Source organism: Corvus kubaryi, unplaced genomic scaffold (assembly GCF_017639235.1).
Source record: "Corvus kubaryi isolate FWS band 111438036 unplaced genomic scaffold, C.kubaryi_AGA036_p1.0 split1-131, whole genome shotgun sequence".
NCBI classification, from domain to species: Eukaryota; Metazoa; Chordata; class Aves; order Passeriformes; family Corvidae; genus Corvus; species Corvus kubaryi.
The window spans coordinates 9,122,566-9,143,707 of NW_024582073.1; the positions used below are offsets into that span (position 1 = coordinate 9,122,566).

Sequence of the window (21,142 nt, forward strand, 5' to 3'; positions counted from 1 at the left end):
AAGGACTCTTCTTACTACAGAAGCAAAAAAACTTTTATGTGGACAGAAAATGGTCCTTATTGCTTACTGTGACTCCAATAACATAATTGCTAGTACAAAGAAAAAATTAAATCTAAGAAAAAAATTTACATCATTCTTTGGAAAAGAAACCACTACAACTTAAAATATTCTGGGAGTGTATTTGGGACTTTTGGGGCTTTAATTTTGTTATGCAAATACCGTAAGTATACTTGGAAACAAAAAGAACATGAATTTTTTTTGATTCTGTATTGCCTAGAATACAGACAAATGAACTTACAGTTTCCAAATAAATGTTAAAAAAACATACACATGTTTAAAGTATTTTAAATTGTTTAGGATGTTTTGACTTTTTTTAACAAAATGTGGGACACACTTTGAAGGTGCATTAGTAAATAATTATTAAGTTATGTCAAATTATAATAAACTTACCTGTGAGCTGGAATTCTACGATCACCAGCAACTAACACCACATCACATAGCTGGTTGTGTCTAAGGTAATTCTCCATCTTTTTAAAAGTTTGTTCAGCATGGTTGAGAGCCTGAAAAAATTCATCTGAGGTACAGGGCTCCATTGTTTGAGAAGATGATAAGGTGTGACTGCTGTTGAAGGTTCTGCTGAAGACAATAACAGAAATCTTAATTCACACAATATTAAGGTGAAGTTTTATCTGCAAAGGATAAAATAAAAATCACATGTGATTTTAAAATTGATATGCACTATTTGTTTTAATATATATTCCCTTGCTATTTTATTTTTCTTCATATTCATAATTTCATTCTCCCTCCAAACATAATCTAGACCCCTGTGAAAAAAGTACGATCATTTCATGTTGTGCACTTCAACTAAGAGACACACAGAGATTGGCCCAGTAATTGTATCTGGAGTGCTGTCAGGTGGTTAAGGAAGAACATCCACCAAGACCTGGCAAACTGAAAAGTAATGGCAGGATGGCTATAAGGAACCCAACCACTCCCTACCACTTATGTTTCACACTTAGCCTAAGGTGGTTAGAACAAAACTCAGCTACTAAAAGCATGTGGGCATGCAGGGGAAAAAAACCACAAAGAAACACATCAATACACCACCACTCCTATTGCACAAAGCCTTTTGTCTGAGATCTAGCACAGCAGAAGTCAACAGAAATGAAAAGCAAGAGTGGATGGGAAAAAAATTATTCCCATCCATATACACAAACACAGAAGATTGGGAAAAAACAGGAACAGAGAAAATGTAAAAGGAATGCATGGGCCTAGGAGATAAAGGAAATGAATCCTAATTATATACACTGTGGAAAGCACATTTTCTTGCTCACAGTTCTTAAACTGACTACTACTTAGTTTTCAACAATGCAGGCAACTTATAAAATACTCTGGATCTACCATAACATTTGGAAGGATGTAATTTCACAAGATCTGCATCCAGACCCCTGCTTCCACAAAGAAGTCATGAACTGAGGCAGCATGCTTGGGGCTAAATTCACCATGAAACCTATCTCACTCCTTAGCGCAGGATACTCATTAAAAGACAGAGCTCTTCAAAACTAAAATCTAAATTTCCAACAGAAGATTTTCTGTAGAGAGGAATGTTGTGATTTGGTCTTGGGTTTTGTGGTATGTTTTGGTTTGGGTTTTTTTTCTGCATGTAGCCAGGTAGCCAAAAAAGTCAAGAAGTTTGGTACCTAATTCAGAGCGAAATCTAATAATGGATCAGAAATGAGATACCTGCCTACTGAGTTCCCTTGGGGGACTTTATGTTAAGTGTTCTCGCTGAAGCTGTGGTTAGTAATCTATTTATGTGTCAACTTCTTCCCTGCTCCCCATAGCCCACGAGTCACTTCTGCTCCACCACCGGCCCTCTAACAGGCTGAAACAAGTATTCTTTGTGGCCATTTTGGAAACTGAATCATGGGCTCATACAAAGATGTAACCATGTAACCACAGACAACATGATATTGGACAACTGGGTGGCATTCTCAAGGGAATGAGCAAGAAGTATTCAGTGAAAGCGACTCTTTAACCAGCAGCCCTGAAAAAACAAAACAGAAGCGGAAAGAGTAGGTCGCTGGTCAACACACAAATACTTAGGAAATTATTCTGTATTTCCATATCACAATTTAGCACATTCTCAATTGTGTTAATACATGTTGTGGACTTTTTTTGTTGGTTTGGTTGTTTGCTAGAACTGTATTTTAACCCATATTCCTCAAAGTAACTCCAATAATAGTAATTTTAAAAAATCACATGCTATCAGGATTTTATTTACATTACAACCTTACAAAGTGTTTTGCAGATAACAAAGAAGAAGAAACAACAAAGGAAAAAGCTTTCTAAGTCAGCACCTGCTGGATCACAACCTCACTGGAGGTTGCCAGCCGTAAATCTGCCCATGTGTACGTTCCACACAGAATTCATTCATCACTCTCGTTCAATAAGGAAGAATAATTGCAGTGGTATCTGTTTTCCAGTACCCACAATAAAGCACAGGACACAACAGAGTCAAGCCTAGTTCTCCCCCTCATCTAAAGACATTCAATCCCATACCTGTCCTCTAGCTAGTAACTTACAAACCATTTTCCATAATGAAGGAACAGGAGAAGGAAAGAAAGACTGAGGTTCAGTGATCTATAAAGAGAACATGAAAGCAACAGTCCAATAGTTCCGGTATTCGCAGGAAAAAAAAAAAAAGGAAAAAAAAAAGGAAAAAATAATGCTTCAAAACTATTTGTGCCTGTTACCCTGTGACTGGATATGAAAAGTTTAAATGCCCCTCCTTCCACAAACTGTTTTACGAATCTTTTTCCAGTTCCATTTGCCACAGCCATGACAGCCTGGGAGAATTCCTAAAGAACTTACATCCTCAAACGTCAGTGAGTCTGAGGTGAAAGAAAAGACATATCAAAGGATTCTGTAGCTCAAAAACTCAGGATGGGGAGGCAGACTTAGATTGGAAGTTACAACATATTAACTCCAAGACTTATCATACAGAGCAATACTGCAGAGTTGCCATCACCTGGTACATTCAGACCTTGTCTTTAAGTAATTACAGACATTTTACTAAACTGCTCAAGGTCAGCACACAGCTGATGAATTCTAGAATCCTGCTCTTATTTAATGTTCAAATATAAATATACATTTTATATTATATTATAATACATTTCCCTACTTCAATCTACAGTAAAGTAATTCCAGTATTTTAATGCATGCCTGGATGAAATGAACCAGATACAACATTCTGCACACTAGGTATGCTCTAGGTATTTTTAGCTTTATCTCCACCATGCCTTCAAGGTCTGTAGATTGCTGCTAAGGCACCACAAAAAATGTTAAGAAAACCAAATCTAATGCTAATAAGCTTATACTTTCTATACAAGAGTCTGCACAGTTGATGGAGAATTCTTAAAAGTGTTCAAATCCAAAAGGATGATCATTGCCTCAGGGATACAGGAGAGTTAACAAACAGCAGCAACAGAGGAAATCTAGGAGATGAAAATCTGCAGAAGAATTCAAAACTCGCTGTCCCAGTAAACAACCATTCGAGCTAACGCTGCTTACAAATGACACATAGGAGTATGATGTGAACAGTATTACAGCTGACTAGCTCTGACTCCTGAATCTGAATGGTCTGTCTGCATCTCAGACACCACCTTAGTCAAAGATCTGGTAATTAACTTGGAATTGAGCGCTATACTAACACCAAATTAATTTGACAGCAGCTCTCCTCTAAATGAATCACATAATGATCTAAATGATGTCATAGTGACAAAGACCTGATCTAAATGCTTTTCTACTAGTGCTACATGACAAGGCAAAGAGGAAGGACTGATACAAACCAAGCAGCGGAGCTGCTTCTGTTACTTCATGTTTTTAGGGTTTGTAACTGTGCAGTAAGTTACAGAGGAGCACAGCAGAAAGGTAACTCTGTCACTTCTACAAAAGGTTTTTTAAAGGACATTTTCATGCACACAGTTTATTTGCAAAGGAAGTAAGAGGGTTTTCATCATGGGAAAAAAAGCCCTTTGAAAACTACATGGATGAAAGTGTTGGTATGGGTTTTTTTCCTCGAGTCAACATATAAGAAGCCATATTTTAGACTACCAAGAAAAACCATTTAATTAAGTTCTTAATATCAGAAAAACTCCAGGTGTTAGGCAGAATTATGTAGTCTGTCCAAGAGCTTATACATTTTTAACAAAGAAAGTGAACAAAACATGGATTAAGTACAGTCTCCCCATAAGACAGAGATACAGATAACAACACAAAGCAAGTCCCTACGTTACCATTAGTTACATATTAAATTGTACTGACACTGAACTCAAAATTTATCTAAATTATTTCTTTTAAAGCATGTAAGTAAGCTTTAGCATGATTTAGAAGACAGTAACAGAAATACAAAAACCTCTAGATGCTATACATGATTAAGCACATAATTTAAAAGATACTTCCAATTTATTCAAATCCTTTGTGCATTTTCTCTAGTATACAACTGTCTGCAAAAAAACCAAGACTTTTTACAACCTCCTAAATAAATATCTGCAGTTCTCCAATTCTACAAAGTAACAAATTGGTTTTGCCATATGCACACTATTCTCTTAAAATTAAGACCAAATTTGTAGTATTTTCAATCTACATTTTTATCTTTTTAAATGACATGTTTTTTCCTATAATGATTACCTTGCTATGAAGAGAATATCCTAACTGGGGTAATGCTGTACATAAAAGTTTCCCATCACAAGTATATGTTGCAGAAATGGAAGGTTATGTTATACCTGTATCATATCCAGTGACACAGCTACTTAAAAATTCACATCTGAATGTCATTTAAAACAGGATCTCTTCAGAGGTATGCTACTTACAGCTACATAGTTGTTGCAGCACAGTAAGACTGCTGTTATGATGCAGCAGTATGTAGGATTTCCTTTCCCAGTAATTCTAGTATTTTGACATGTGGTGATAAAAGCAAATATGCTGTGTTCATTTCTAAGCAATTTTACTCTCCTTCCTTTCCTTGAATTTTTCAAGGTCATATATACAATAAACAGTATTTATATTATGGACTATTTTGCCTTTCCACTAAATTGATTCTTGTCCTAAGGAATGAAAAACACTAAACTGCTATAAGTAGATTGATCTGTCCTTAATAGCCTTTATTAAACACTGTACCCTTTTAAGTAGCCACATTTTCTGAAATGCCACATCAGTGCAAAGCTATCTTAAAAGCAAGAAAGCAAACATCATAAAATTTTCTGAAATTGTAAGGTATTATGGACTACATGAACTACAAAACAGGAAAAATACTTTTAGTGAAGAATGACTGACTTATGCAGTAAATGAAATAAAAGAATTAAACTGGTATTTCACAAGAAAGGGTATTAACTTGCCTAATTTACAACAACTGGTAAACAATTTTCACTCAAGAACAAATTTTACAGTTTCATCTTTAGGAGCAATGTGTAAGAAAAGAACACCAAAACATCTTTACAGTCGCAATAAAACCATTCTTTCTTTTTATGCTAGGTACACAGTTTAAGACAACCAAATGGGTTACTGCAATCACTTTAAAGCAAAAAACTGATTGACTTTCAACAGATATAATTTTTTCTTTGATTTATAGTGTATTTTTTACAGTTCATTCTCCGTCTTCTATAGACACACATGGAAACATGAGGTCAGAATCAGAAGCAGCTTACATTTTCATAAATTTCTCCTAACTGAAATAACTAAACAATCAGTATCATTTCAAAATAATGTAGAAAGCATCCTGTAACATTACCATGTAATGGGCAGTACCTTGTTCATAGCAGCATGTACTTGTACACTGTTTAAAACACAAGTGCATCCATGTTTGAGCTTTGTTTATCCCCACTGACTGGCTTTTAAAAAAGGTCCTAGTAAACACACAGAACCTGATTATAATTTTCTGTTTCTGATGTACAATACCTGCTAGGTTTCTGAAACATTTTAGTCTAGAATAAAGGCTAGCCCATATATGCATGCTAACTAGAAACATGAAATGAAAACACGTTTCTCACAATAGGAAAGTAATAATTAACCTGCACGAGCTGCTGTCCGATTCATTTTCTTCTTCACTTGCTCTATCATCTGTTTCTTGTCTGTCAAGCCAACGTGCACCTCCACAGTCTTCTGCTGAGAATTCAAATACAGGGATTTCTGAGGTGGATGCCATTGGCCAAAGAGGTGAATTCTGGAAATCCTGTTGGCTGGACCTTCTGTAACCAACTGATGTTAAAGGTAAGTTACCTGAATCTAAAAACTTTGTGCTGCCAGTTGTTACATTTTGTCCTCTATTCCAGAAGTCCTCCTGATGGTTTTCAATTGCAGAGTTAGGGGCTGATGCCTGATGACCAAACCACCTCCATCTGATTTTTAAAATCTGCTTCACATCAAACTCTTTACGAGAACCAGACATTCTTAGTGAAAGCCAGCGATCGTCTAGGCAACAGGGTAAGAAGCAGCACACATAAAAGAAGAATTGTGCACCCAACCAAGACAAGAGAAACACATGCTCTGCCTGTCTATGGCAAGCAGATTTTCTACAGAAGGAGGGGAAAAAGCATTGCAATCACACAAAAAAGGCTTCTTTAACGGTATGCCATTTGAATATAAACAAAAGGCAACAGACAGTGAAAAACGCTGAGATAAAAGAGGAGGTGAAACAATCACCTCCATCAGGAAGAATGCTAATCACTTCACCCTAAAAGCTCCAAGGCTGTTTCTGTTGCTGCCTCTGACCATTAGGTTTCAAAAACACCAAACAATATTCATTAAAGCCCTTTCAAGAGCTAAATACCACCCCCTTTTCTTAAACCACAAACGACAGCAAAGCAATTCCTATACTGCATCTTACAATCTGTTTCTTACTCTGTTAACTCTTGCTACTACAGAGGGGAAAAAACTGCAAAAATCAAATTAATCCTTTCTACACTCCTAAAAAATAAATTTACAGAGAAGACTTAAAACCAACCCAAAGATAACTGATTACGCTGGGGAGAACTGTAAATAATTCTTGTTCCCATTATAGGACATGCACTAACTTAAAAAGGACAGGAACAACCTCGGAAGGCTCAAGGGACTAGAAGTGGAGGCTATAAAGCCTTTCATCTTGATGTGCTTTGATTCAAATCTAGGTCTTCAGTAACTGAAAATTTCTATCTGAAATGATCTAATGGTTCCATTCACTTACACATCACTAAAACAGAAAGCAAGAAAAAGCCAAATGGTCACTGCAAGACACCAGATAAACCCTTGCAAAATAAACAACGTAAGACAACTGCTCAAAAGGCTTCTTTCTAATCATATACTATCAGCTGTTCCACATCACCTTAGAAGTACTGTGATGAACAGTGAAAAAGAGAGATGCATACTTTTGAGACAGAACTCCCTCTAGGATTGGTAATTTACACAACATCTTAAAATATCCAGCAAAAATTTTTGCTCAAAAGAGGACTAGGAAGCCAAAAGCACAAAATATATTATGACCAATTTACAGCTCCCATGAGAACCAGCCTATTTCCTCTATGACATAGGAAGCTAGTTAGGTATAAAATGCTGAGATTAATTTCAGACACATGCAAATTGTAATAACAATTTTAGAACAACAAAGCGGCACTGGGTTTTATCAGTTCTCGATATAGGGATCTGTGTTTTCAAACTTTACAGTTCAGTTACTCTGTTCAACTCTCCAGGATACATATGCAACAAATTTACAGGAAGTGCTTCTTTACTATCCTACAGTTTTCATCAAAAGTGAAAGCCACTATCTCTCAGATGCACATGATGAACTCCAAAATATGGAACCATGTAATTAGGATACCTGCAGCACTCTTTAAAACAGGCTATATGCAGAGTCCATACAAAAACTTAAACAGTGCCAAATTTTCCCACCCCAAACCCAAACACTGTTTCAAACTCAGTGCCAGGAGAGTATCATGCTATTTTCTGAGGAAATACAACGCTGAAAGTGCTAGTTTTAACCTGAAAAGCTCACCCATCATCGCCCAGAGTACATTTATTTATCTAAGTGCTTCTCACAAAGGCTAGCAAAAGCTAATTTCTACAGAAACTGCATTCCAGCTGTTCCCTCAAAGATACATTTCAGAGTGTGTACCTTGCTGGCATCATGGCCTACCAGAAGCCAAATACCGAGACCTTTGCAGCATTTCCAGAAAACAGCTGAAGGTACTTTGGATGCAAGATGATTAAGTAGGTAAATCTATAAAGCTCTTACCATCTTTCCTGGGGATTTAATTTAGACACAGAGAGACAGGGAAATATTTAGGAAAGGATTAATGATTTAATATATTAGCATTAAAATTATATGGATGTTTAACCAAAATGATATGACATGCAGACCCTACTCATCTTCTACACATACAGCTAATTATTAAACACTTAACTGTAGTGTTCAAATACCATCATTTGTGTAACTGCAAGTTGAGTGAAACCGGAGTAAGGCTTAAGTAGTAAAACAAAATGGCATCCTTTTATTCATCCTCTCCTCCAGTTTTGTATTGGAGCCAGGTGTTCATCGAGGGTGAAGAAGTAGGACAAGCAATTGGTGTATTTGTTAACATTCATCAAACCAGTAATATTTTAATCATCCATTTAACTATAAAAAGTAAGCTTTAAGTACCTTTATTTCTGCTGGTATGGTAAACCCATTATACATAAGGAGTGACCTGCATTCTCATTCTTGTATAACAGACTGATTTAAAATTCAAGCTGTCCCAGTACAAGTCTACTAAGACAGCAGCAGATTTGCCAATTCTAGTGCTTTTTCAGCACTTTTCGTTGATTTACTGGCAAATACAGCCCAATTACTGCTTTTCTTTGGCTGCAAAGCTATGGGCTCAAACAGAGATTAGAAAACAAAATGTGCTGTAGTTTTAACAGACCAACCACAAAAGTGTTTTCTATTCTCTTTCATTTTTCTAGATTAAAGAAACTCCTCTACACACTCTCAAAATTACAGTTCTAAGAGTGACTGCATAAATATCCAAAATATTTCTCTATTTCATAGGAACATTTGTACTACAGATGACAAGATAAGACAAGTGCCAATTAATTCTTCAGTTGAAATTGACAGTATTCCTCAGAAATAATTGAGGGCCTCTTCTTCTGGACAATCTTTGTTACTATGAATAATGTGACATCTTTTATCAGATCCCCAGCCAGGAGTTAACAGACTTTTGAGGAGATCTCAAATAATGGACTGTTAGGACTTCCACTCACTAGGATCACCCAAACCTCATCTTCGACATCTCATCTGGTGGTTGGTGCTCATAAATCCAAATGCCCACCCTCCATGGCCTCCCATCACACATCTTTCTAATGCACTAACACATTTCTAAGAAACCTGCTAAAACCCATCTTAGTCAAGCACACTATACACAGACTTGGCAAGGATTCTGAAATATTTTTTCATCTACTAAGGCAAAAGTTAGCATTTATTGAGAAAACAACAGTGCTTATATCCATTTTTTCTGACCTTGGGCACTGCAGCAGTTTCTATTTTGTGGTGAATCAAAATAACATTTCAAATATAAGTACACTGTCACCTTTGAGAACACAATTCTGTTTAGATTAATGAAGTTGTGTCAGCTTACTGTGAAAAAAATTTTGAGAACTCTGATTTTTAATTGAACAGATTGATATTCCTTCAAGAGGAATACCTGAACATTTAAGCACATAAATTCTCTCACATGAAGAGCTTCACAAAGCTATAAATCCCTGCAGTCAGCAGTGAGGGACAGTTTCCCAGATTCTGGGTTGTGAACAAAAAGAAACATCTAAACAAATGCTGTATGTTAAATCTGCAACTGTGTAAATAGGAACACCAAGAACATAGCATGACCGCTTTAGAAACTGCTCTTTTAAAAATCTTCAGTTTATTTGCACAGAGATAAAAAACCTTTCTTTTTTACTAACCAAAAAATTTACTACACTGACCTTCTCTGATATTATATACATTTATTCATATGAGTGTTAAAGGAAGATTGCAATCCAGCACAACTAGTTAAAATTTAAACAATTATAGTCCTAAGATATTTCTACTGTATATTTTGAGGGAACGTGTACTTTATATTTAGAGTGTATCACTGGGAAATACGGAAATATTATTATTTAAATAATAAGGCTGAGTGCTTTTGTTCATTATGATTTTTCCTTTTTCTTGCCAAAGGAAATTAATCAAGTTTTCAAATAAACAAACATGTTTATAGAATACTTTTTTAAGATTTAAATCTCACACTACTTTTCATGGTAACATTTTTCCTGTCACTACTATGATTTGGCTCCAAAATCTTTCACTACTCAACTTCAAGGCAATTCAGACAGAATATTTTCAGGGTATTTAGTATGTCAAATGAATTTTAAAAGGGGCCATAAAAGCTCAGCTAGTCCTGAGAAGATATTAATGATCCTTTTAAGTGCCAATTAAGAATGTAAATGTCAAAATAATTACATAAAGTCTTTGTTGTGACTGCAAGAGTTGTTTTTCTCTTGAACAAATACTGCTTAACAAAAGCATTAAATATAAAAAGATAAAATTTTAGACATAAGGAGACGCATTAAGATGTGAAAAAGTAATACTGTCAATGTTTAGTGATTTAGTTTAATGTTTTAGATGTGTATTTGAAAATATAAGAAAGGTTCCCTGGCGATAAGATGTTCATCAATTAATCAAATACATACTAACAGCATTAAAAGGCATTCAAAATTTAACACTTTTTAAAATGGGATTTTCAAACTTTAAAATACTAATTTGAGGCATTAAAATAACTGCTCAAAAAAAACCTGCTATAGACAAACTTCAAACGGCAATTCTGCTTATAATTACACTTATGTTAGAAGGTTTAAATATTCACTTTCTTTTTTCTTCCCTATTCCTGTGTTCCAGACCCAAAGTTACAGAAATGGGTCAACAAGGACTTCAGGAAGATTGCTATATTAATGCTTCATTATTCTATAAAACAATAATCGCTTCCTATCCCAAAGTTTTATATAAATGCAAACACTTCTTGTTCATGGTTATGTGAAAAGTGCCTTACATCAGCAGCTACAGCACAGTTCATCCCGGAGAAAGAGATGAAAACATCCTACAGCTACTGACTTTATGTATTTAGATTGATTGTTCTGACTGGCAGAAGTAAGCTGTAGCCAAATTACTGGTACTTCATTGCAACTTTCTGCCACTTTGCATTGTACATTTCCCTTGAAACACCGACTTTGGAGCAGTCAGCTTAACAATGGCATGAAAAGACCTGTACAGAACAACAGCCTGGTTTGCTGTTTATTTTATTCAGCCAAGGCAGGGGGGGAACAAGAGAGATTTCACATGTAATACAAGACTACACTGTCACATCCAAGCTCAAATATCATACTGGTTCACACACAACAGAAGTTGTGATCCACGACATTTATATTTCTTTAAGATTAAAACATTAACATTGCTTTATTCAATTAATACCGAAGCATTATCAGGGGCTGCACCATCTACAGGTAAAGCCATAGCGTAGAGCTATTCCTAAGTAAACAGCACAGTAAGCTTACTCACTCTTAAAAAATTTGCAGTCCAAGTCCACCAGGTCAGATGTGGTTTTTAAGTTAAAACTTACTTATAATACAAAATGGACAATACTGTGAAGGGCCAGTCTCTCAAAACACAGAACCAGTTTTCTGTACCAAAGGGGTCAAGCAGCAACACACAAGGAGAAGATAAGCAAAACATTCCCAGTTCATACACTCCAGGAATACTGGTAGCACCAATTCGAATAGAAACAAGGTAGAGACAGTACTCTGAGAGAGTAGTAGTGCAGCACAAATCATCTCCTTTAGAAATGTCACTGTTAAGGAAGAGTGGTGACAAAAACACTGCTCTGGAGACATTTAAAGAAGTCCTGCTGAAAGTAAAGCCATACTTTCAAGCCAGTTTAGGAAGGTATTGCCTAATAAAGTTACAAAGGACCATAGAGGATAGATTGAAAGATTGAGGCAAATCAAAACAAAATAACAAGGAGATAGTTTCCTTTTGTAGGCAAATCTGCTGGCAAACTAAAGACAATATTTTAACATTTTTCCAAGACAGCAGCAGTTTTATTTCACCATGAAGTATTCAGATTTCCTCAAAAACTCACAGAAAAATGGATAAAGGACAACACTACCAACATTGTCAACAGCAGAGTGGATGTTTATTTGGTAAAAAATGACAAATATTCACAGTTCTACATTAGGCACCATATAATAATCCAACAGGTTATGGCACATTAAAAAAACAGTGAAGAAGCAGATTTGCAAGTGATTAGGTAATGCAACATAGTGCTCCATACCAGACTACACAAACTTCTAAGAGAAAGACATAGAGGTCTATGGCCGAAAAGTTTACACCGTATTTAAATGTCAAGCTATGCAATGCCACAGCTACTGAAGCAAAGCATTTCAAGACAGAGACTTGAGCATTCTAAATGAATCATTTAATACCAAAAGACACCTCAAGAAACTAATTTCTCTTAGTGAGGACTTCTGTTTAGTTAACAGCTTCAGTTAAGCCCACCCCCAGCTGAAACTTTAGGTTGCCTAAGAGATAATATGTGAGGATATCATATCTTATTACATATTTATAAAACAAATGGTGTGATCTCATCTGAAATTCCTTGTGTGCAATTGATCATTGCAACTCAAAAGCAGGACTGCAGAAAACAGGGTTCACAGAAAGGCAACACACATGATCAAAGCATAAAACCAACAATCATCACACTAAAAGGCAGAATGCTTATAAGAATCATATCAAAGTTTATAAGTATCAAGATGAATGTTTATAAGAATCATAATGTCTCATAAATATGAAAAACAACTTTTATTTTAAGAATCAATACTGTACTTATGACATTTTAAGAACCCAATTGTGCATAACATTGCAGATGTCAAACAGAACTTCTCATAAAAGTCCTTCCAAATAAAGATTTCTACCACCATTCGCCCACCTGGAGATGAATCTCAGAAGGGACATCATAGGTAACATGAAGGACTTGTGTAGGTACACAGATAACAAAACAAATTCTAGGGCAAACATGGGCCTGCTGCTGAATGGGGCAGGGCCCTGGGGACATGGGATATGGAAAAGGCTGAGGTACTGAATGCCCTCTGTCTTTACGAGCAATATCAACCTTCAGAACTTGATGAAGTCCATCAAAGGGAAGTGTAAAATCCTGCACCTGGGAAGGAACAACCCCACACTGTGGGCCACACAGCAGGAAAGCAACTTGCAGGAAAGGACCTCGTGGTCACCAAGTTGCACATGAACCAGTAGTCTGCCCTTGCAACAAAGAAGGCTAATGGCACCCTGGCCTGCATTAGGAGTGCTGCCAGCAAGTCAGGGTAGTGATCCTGCCACTCTACTCAGCAGTATGAGAGAGATATGGCCATACCCTCTTGCACTCTTCAAGAGAGGGAGTGCAAAGAAGGTCCATTAAAATGATGAAGGGCCTGGAGCATTTCTGTCTGATGAAAGTCTGAGAGAGCTGGGACTGTTTAGCCTAGAGAAGACTCAGGGGGTCTCATAAATATGAATAACTGAAAGGAAATTTCAAAGAAAATGGAGCCAAGGCTCTTTCAGGGATGTCCAGTGACAGGACAAGAGTCAATAGGCAACAACATCTAAACATGAGGAAAAATTTTTTCACTGTGAGGATGACTGACTACATGTTGCCCAGAGAGGTTACACCCTTAGAGATACTCAAAAGCTGTCTGGACGTGGTCCTGGGCAAGCTACTTGAGGAGGGAATACAATGTGTTGTATTACTTGCTTTTATTACAAGCATTGTAACTTGATGATAGATTTTTCGTGTTACAATAAGCTTCACAAAGTAGTAAAAGCAAGATGATTAAACTGGAGATGTTAACTAACGGCTTCCATTGATTTTCTAGTGATTTGGCTCAAGGAAGTATTATCAGGAAAAAAAATGCAGAACAAGTCACAATATATTTAACTACTCTCTTCACTCTAAAACAAAACTAGTCCTCTGCCTGGATCAATGTTGCTTAAAATAGTATGTATCTGAGGCACATAAGGAAAAATATATTTTAATATACTATTAAATCTCAGGTTAAGCTATGCATCAAGTCACCACGTATTCCTAACCACAATCAGAAAACTGGTTTCTTAGGTTCTTTATTCTGACTCCAGAGCTTCACGTGAAAGTAATCTCAGATTCCCCACTACAATTTATTTTACAAGCTCTTCTGACAGTAACTACAATTCTTCTCCATGTTTCATCTCACGTAGTCTCCCTTATCTCACATGCATGCACATCCCTCCCTACCAAGTACCAGAACAGGCAGGACAAGCAAATTCTTTGCCACATTCAGACCGAGAACAGGCTCATCAGCTGGCAGGTCAAATAGTACTACTTAGTAGCCTTCCCTACCTACCTGTATTTTCAAAAACTTTCAGGAATTTAAACATAACAAGGGTTCCGTTCTATCAGAGTTTGACTGAAATTGGCAAGTAGACAGAAATGTTACTAGGGAAGAACCTACTAAACCACAAGACATAAACCAAACTTGCCTGGGGAACTTACAGACTCACAAGCTGCCTATCCTTTGCTTCTGAGGAAGCCTGGGTGGCTACATATATCGCCCAAGCCCAAGATTTATAAATAATGTAGAACAGAAATCAACACAAAAGCTGGTTGATTGTTCAAACACAGCTCTGAGCTCCTACCTTTCCATGGTTGTGTAAAATTGAAATGAGCTTCAGCATAGAGACAACAATAGCAGAAATCTGACCACCTATTAAAGCTTTAAATCACTGAAGTACTTGCAGAGTTAACTGTTCAGCTATCCTAAACAGCATACTGATCCCATCTTAGTTGCCTTACCCCTGGTTTTAAAGGAATCCTTAAATGTTTCCTGCTCTGCACAGAGAGCAAGAACTGGACACCAGCAATATAAATAAAGTACTAGAAAGAACACAGGATATTGTTGGCACTCCCAGGGGCACGAGGTCTATTACTGTAGTAACATGCTCAAAAAAGGGAAAAGTCTTGAATCCAGATTGCTAAACTGTCAGGAGGAGAAAGCATAATTGATAAAAAAATTACTTATTTGCTTAGCATGTGTTTTTTTCCATTCTCTGATATCAACTCCGGCCATTTCTTAAGAGAAATACAAAACTATATGTTGTACTACTGCATGTAGATCTCCTCAGATTCAGATGGTCTGCAATCATTTGTCCATCTATCTTCTCTATCATTTCAAAGTTTTAAAAATTCTTTACTTAGCTTTCAGTATTTGTAAAAATTTTTTCATTCATTGAGCTCGTAAGTTTTCAAACAACAATAATGTTTGAATATTCACTGAAACTGTCACTTAACCTGGTTTAAGTACAACTGTTCTTTTATTGAATCATCAGACAATTTCTTATGCAAAGGTGCAACTTAAGTTTGTATTTGTTAATTATAAAAACTATCAGGAAGTGAGAGGAGGTACAAAGTGAAGTTCTATTACTTATCACGTGATCTGCCCACATGTTTATAAACTCATAGACTAATTCTAGTTAATTACTTTTATTTCCTTGAAAAATACTTCCAAGTTTAAAATGCTATGGTGCTTGGTGAAGATCTTGCTAAGCCAAGTTATGATAACATTATGGAATACCTTAGCTACTTAATGCTCTCATTATAGTTTGAATGCAAAAGCTTGTGATTACATTTACATTCAAAAATATAATTTCCCATACTGCATGTAAAAGAGTAAGATTTAAACTTTGATTTCATCTTTGGCAAGGATAAAGTGATCATTTAATATTCAAAAATATTTCTTTTTAGCATATTAGAATACATTTTAGAATATCTACCAGACAAATGCATATGGATAACCAAGGTATAATGCTTCACAGCAAGTGTCAGGCTAATAGCTTATTTGTGCAAAAGTCAACATAAAACATCTACTCTGGTAACAAGTAAGAACTTGCTTGCAAACAATCCAATCATCAAAACCACTAATAAAAATCTCGTCTTCCTATGAACTTCTACATCTTCTCACCACATACACACTGCTTGTAAACTTTTAACTAATTTGCTAATTCGGCCATATGACTATTTGTACTCTTTACTGTTCATGTTAGTAAACTTCTATGGACTTGAATCTTGTCTTACTCTACACTATAAATATATATCATACAACACAGCCAGGTGCTGTGAATATTTAATCTGTTTTAAGGCTATACTTTAGCTTCATTTTGACAAGTTCTGTTGGTTCTGAGATCAAGGCTACAGTAGGTCCAAGAACGGTGTGAACTTTTTTATTTGTAATGAATAATACTACTTCCACCCAAATCAACTCAAATCTGTTCTAGACAGATCATATCATCATTGTCTCTTACTAAGTTCTTTCCCATAGAGTCAATACAATGTATATTTGCTTTTTTGACAAAAGCATAAGCTAAGGCAGTGAGACAAGTGTATCCACACACATTTTCAAAGAAATTAGGCCAGTACTCACTCTGACTTAAATTTCACTGTTTTACAAAAACATCCTGTACAATTTTATAAACACTTTTCCATTAACTCTGAAAATCTGATGGATACCCTTGGAAGAATCCAAGCTACTACTCAAAAATTTTTCTTTGAACTATATCCTGTGTTATGGAAGACATCAGGATTTTTAATATCGGTTGCACTTAGAATTGCCAGAAGAGGTAATTAATTGGCAAAGTATTCCTCTGAACAGACTGAAATCAATACTCAACTTTACAGAAATTTGTCCTCTGGAAAAACGCCAGCAAAGCCCGTAAGATGATTAATAATCAGCAGCCCTGTTTGATAATTAGTCATTCTACCTTGCAGTAAGATGGGAATAAAGATATATCCCATAGCGATCAACCTTTTCAGTTCCTTCTCTTTGGAGTACATTTGGCATTTGTTTCAAGTCCCTTTTAACTTTCATGACCACTGTAGAAAGGGTGCAGGTCAAGCCTACACAAATTCTGACAGTCTGAAGGAGGTTGGCTATTTTGGTAGGTGGAGCTACCACATTTTGAACTACTGCAAAGTAGTGAAAACACAGGATCATAAAGTAATTTCTGAGGAACCTTACCAGTTCTAATAATTTCTAAATCTCGGGAAAGGGTTGATGTCACCTATGGTGGAAGATACCAACACGGATATGGATTCACTGAGGAGGGAAACACTGTGACTTGATCTTAACACGAACAGGGAGAAAGACTATCTCTCTTCTGTATTTGTATCACATGAGTAAATTCTAAAGGAATTTATCAATATTCCCAAAGCAGAGAGATCTCACAGTCAAGAAAGCAGATTTTTTCACTTTAGTAAAACCTAATATTTCTAAATTAATTGGATTGCTTTTGTCACCCTTAGCACTTTTCAGCAGTATTTTACCTTACAGAGAGTTCAGATAAAGCTAGATTCTTGCATGTATTCATGTTTTCAATATTCTTTTATCCTTTTGGTTTGTACAAATGTCAAAGCTATTCCCCTTGAAAATTACTTTTGCTCAGAACACTCTTACTACTTTCCTGCCAAAAAAAATGAAATAAAGTGAAACCCAGTCAGTATTATTGGAGTAATAAGATTTGATTGTGCATTTGCTGGGCCTTTATTCATAAGAATTTCTATAAAGCAGTATTTTCTCTAACAGATTCAGTATCAATTTTCCTGTTTTTCCTATAATGATTAAAAGATTCAAAGGCTTCTCATGCATTTTGAAAAGATCAAAATTGAACTTTACAGTAATGCTGACAGTGTTCTATAAAGCATGCTTTGATAAAGAGCATCACATAAAAATGGTCCCAACACTACCATGTGATGCCCACAAGAGCAGTCATTCCTGCTTACACACACTTGCCAGAAAGAAGCCCTTACAAGATGTGCTATGTAAGACAAAAAGAAGGATGAAATTTCAGGTGTGAGGAAGACTCTGTACCCCTGTGGGCTAAAATCACATTCCTTGTGGCATAGCTTACTGTTAGAACTGAGTAAATACAATACTTACCTATAACACTGGAATCATCTCCAGTTGTTCAAAGAATCATGTAGTTCCATTTGTCTTCCTCTTTCCAAAAAAATTGAGGTAGCAGAAGAAAATCTAGAGGCAGAAAAACAACAGTACAAACAAGTAAGAACCACCCACTGGAGGGGAGAAAAAAAAGGAATAATCTCAAAAGCAGATTCCCTACTCTGTTCAGATAGGACTGCTTTCAATTTGTGTTGTGATTCCTACACTTGTTGATAGGAAGATGCTAAAAGTGTGTCACTGAACAACTGTCACCTTAGTTCCTTCCACAACTTCAAGTTACATACCCATCAACAAAGACTCACAAAAAAGAGGAGAAATTAATATGAAATGTGAATATGTAAACTCTCAAGAACCACTGGATTACAAAGACAGCATCTCTTGAAAAAAAAACCAAAAACAAACATTAACTTTAGTCCACTGTCACCCTTTTCTTCAATTCCCTTCCCTGAAGGGAAAAGCAGTGAAGAACTGATCTGCCACATGAAGCACTTAAGCTGAGCACTGGTGCCAAAGAATAACACTAACTGTATTGGTGAATAAAGCTAAGTACCTCCACTAAACATGCTTCCCTAAATGGAGCACCTCTATAAAAACTCACTGTTACAGTGGTTCTCAACCCTTACCTATTTACAGGCCACTAAAATTTTTCTCACCAAATTTAGACTCTACTCATAAAACCTAGCCTGCTGAAATAGTACGTGTCTCCTTTTGGCTTGGCACCAAACAAATTACACACTTTGAAGTGAAAGAAAGTAGCCTTACATGATACCTGCATGCATAATGTGATATCTAATATGTAACCTCCCATGGTGTGATCTTTCTTACTAGCTTCAAGAACCTTCCAGCTCTCTGAAGGGTAATACCACCTCATTCTTGCCTCTGGAGCACATAACCTCATCTCTCCCATATGACTGTTTTTTAAGGCCACACAGCCAAATAATACATGTGTATGTAATCAGCATTGCCTTGCTGGTAAACTTTGAATGAAAGATTCTATTCCTATGAAAAAAAGCAAACAGTGGATAATTAGGTTTGTAACTACTGCATTTTTCTACATGGTAAGACTGCTGTAAGGAAAATCAATTTAATTGCTATGGAAAGAGGAAACTGTAAGAATTTTGTAAGGGAAATGTAAAATCATACTATACTTTCTTAAGAGCTGTAGAAACTTTCATTATTGGGTCATGTTATGTCTGATTAGGTAATCTTCTTTACCATACCATGAAACACTGAACTACATCAACAAAACCACAAGACATAAACATAAGCAAAGAATAATCTTTTTAAAAGCACGGGTGGTACAAAGTCCAGAGAGCTGGAACAAGTCCACCAATATGAATTGTCATTGTTAGCAACAGCTTGTAATTACTGTTTGACCATAACGATCTAATGGAAGATTTTCTTCATCTTCACTCAAATTCTTTTCTATTTTAAATTAGCAATTATTGCATTTCTGTGAAACACGTGTTAATCTACTGCCATGGTGTAAACATGTTGCCTTTGATAGTGGACCTGCCCATCCAGAGACATGACTGAGTGATGGATGGTTCAATGAAGTTGACACATGGCAGAGGAAAACACTACTTGACTCGGATTAGGGTTATTATTTATTACTATTATTTTGGTTTTATCCTGCTTTATGCTCCCTAGCATTGTTCAGCAAGGGGGAAAAGGGAAAAACATAAGATGGGAATACAATCTGCCCTATCAGGAATGCACCTATGAATTCCAGGAACAAGGTGCCTTTTTTTTTTTTTTTTTTGGTAATATTAATCCACAGATGCCTCTGGGAATTCCCAGGCAGAACTACCTTTATGAGAAACGATCAGATTGTTTCCGGCAAAATTGATGAACCACTCATAAAAATACATCGTGCGATCTGTTTTTAAAGAGGATCCTCCCATACAATACATAGCTCGTCTAGATACAAAAGCTATACCAACATTACCACGAGTTCAAATTTTTTATTCCTGTTCATGCTCGTAGAAGACCTGAGTAACACTTTTTTCTTCAAAAGATGACTGTATTTGGAGTTTAGCTCTTATAATTTCACCATCAACTTTTAAGTAAAAGAAAAGTACAAAGCCAAGCCTTCCCTTTTTACGGTTCTGACATTACTGCCCAAACAGCCGACAACGAGCGTCGGGTGGCTGGGCTTCAGCTGGGCTGCCCCGCTGCTCACGCAGCTCAGCCAGTCCGAGCTCAAAGCCCTAAGCCACAAAAACGCTTTAAGGAAAAACATAAACCAGTAATACATATAATCAGCAGCTGTTTGATGTTCAACACTTGGACTTCTTTTTGTTCCCCGTTTAATAACGCCGCTCTCCATGTAGTGAGTTGGCAGTCAGTCGCTGCTCTAATGAGACCAGTCTCAAATTAAAAAAAAAAATTGTTTACCACTATTTCATACTGTGATGGTAAAGGTTAAGAGACATGGGGGCAAGTCCCCTAGAGCTGTGTTAGTGTATTTTTACCAGCTCTCCGTTATGACCGCTTTGAACCGAGCCAGCCACGGGGGCTGCCCGTCTCGGCGGGACCGGACCCCGCGCCGTGTCCCGCCCCACCGCCCCCGCCCCGCCCTGCTCGGGCGAGAGCCAGCACTGCCCCGCCGAGCGCCGCGGCTCCCCCGGGCCGCGCTGTGCCCGGACACCGGGCACCGGCCCCTCCGGGCGGCGGCTGCAGCCCCTCTCCGCAGCCCGCCGGCACGAGGGAGCCCGGTGGCGGTCAGGGCGAACCCGCCCCCACCCCTCGCAGGCGCCGGCCCTCACCGTCCTCCTCCTCCTTCTCGCTTTCTCCTCCCCCTCGCGGCAGCCGCGGCCCCCTCCCCTCGCTGCCGAGCCCCGACCGCCCTTCTCACCTCTCACGGTCCGGGAAGGGGGCGCGGCTGGGAGGGGGCGGAGAAAGAAAAAAATCGCAAGGAAGGCCCTCGCGCCCTCTCCCGTCCCCTCCCGCCCCCTCTCCTCCCGCCCCGCCCGGCGGCCGCCAGCGCTCCCGGTCCGCCGGGAGCCGCGGGCACTGAGCGATCCCGCCCGCCGCTGTCGCGTCCCCGCGGCCCCGCTCCGGCCCC

At 37.5% G+C, this 21,142-nt stretch overlaps 1 protein-coding gene across 7 annotated transcripts in view; it reads right to left on the bottom strand.

Moving 5' to 3' along the window:
• KLHL5 (kelch like family member 5) overlaps positions 1-21,040 on the bottom strand; it is a 49,532-nt gene extending 28,492 nt beyond the window's left edge. Inside the window, exons 1-3 of one of the 7 annotated variants that reach the window (XM_042053508.1) lie at positions 20,933-21,040; positions 18,052-18,144; positions 451-633 (exon numbers count right to left, since the gene is read on the bottom strand). In XM_042053508.1, the coding sequence (XP_041909442.1) occupies positions 451-593 (143 nt within the window). In that variant the 5' untranslated portion in view covers positions 594-633; positions 18,052-18,144; positions 20,933-21,040. Of the gene's footprint in view, positions 1-450; positions 637-6,071; positions 6,538-18,051; positions 18,145-20,932 lie in introns of those variants that run through there. The other 6 variants (XM_042053507.1, XM_042053506.1, XM_042053504.1 and 3 more) reach the window with 6 other exon arrangements.
• Between the last annotated feature and the right edge of the window lie 102 nt (positions 21,041-21,142).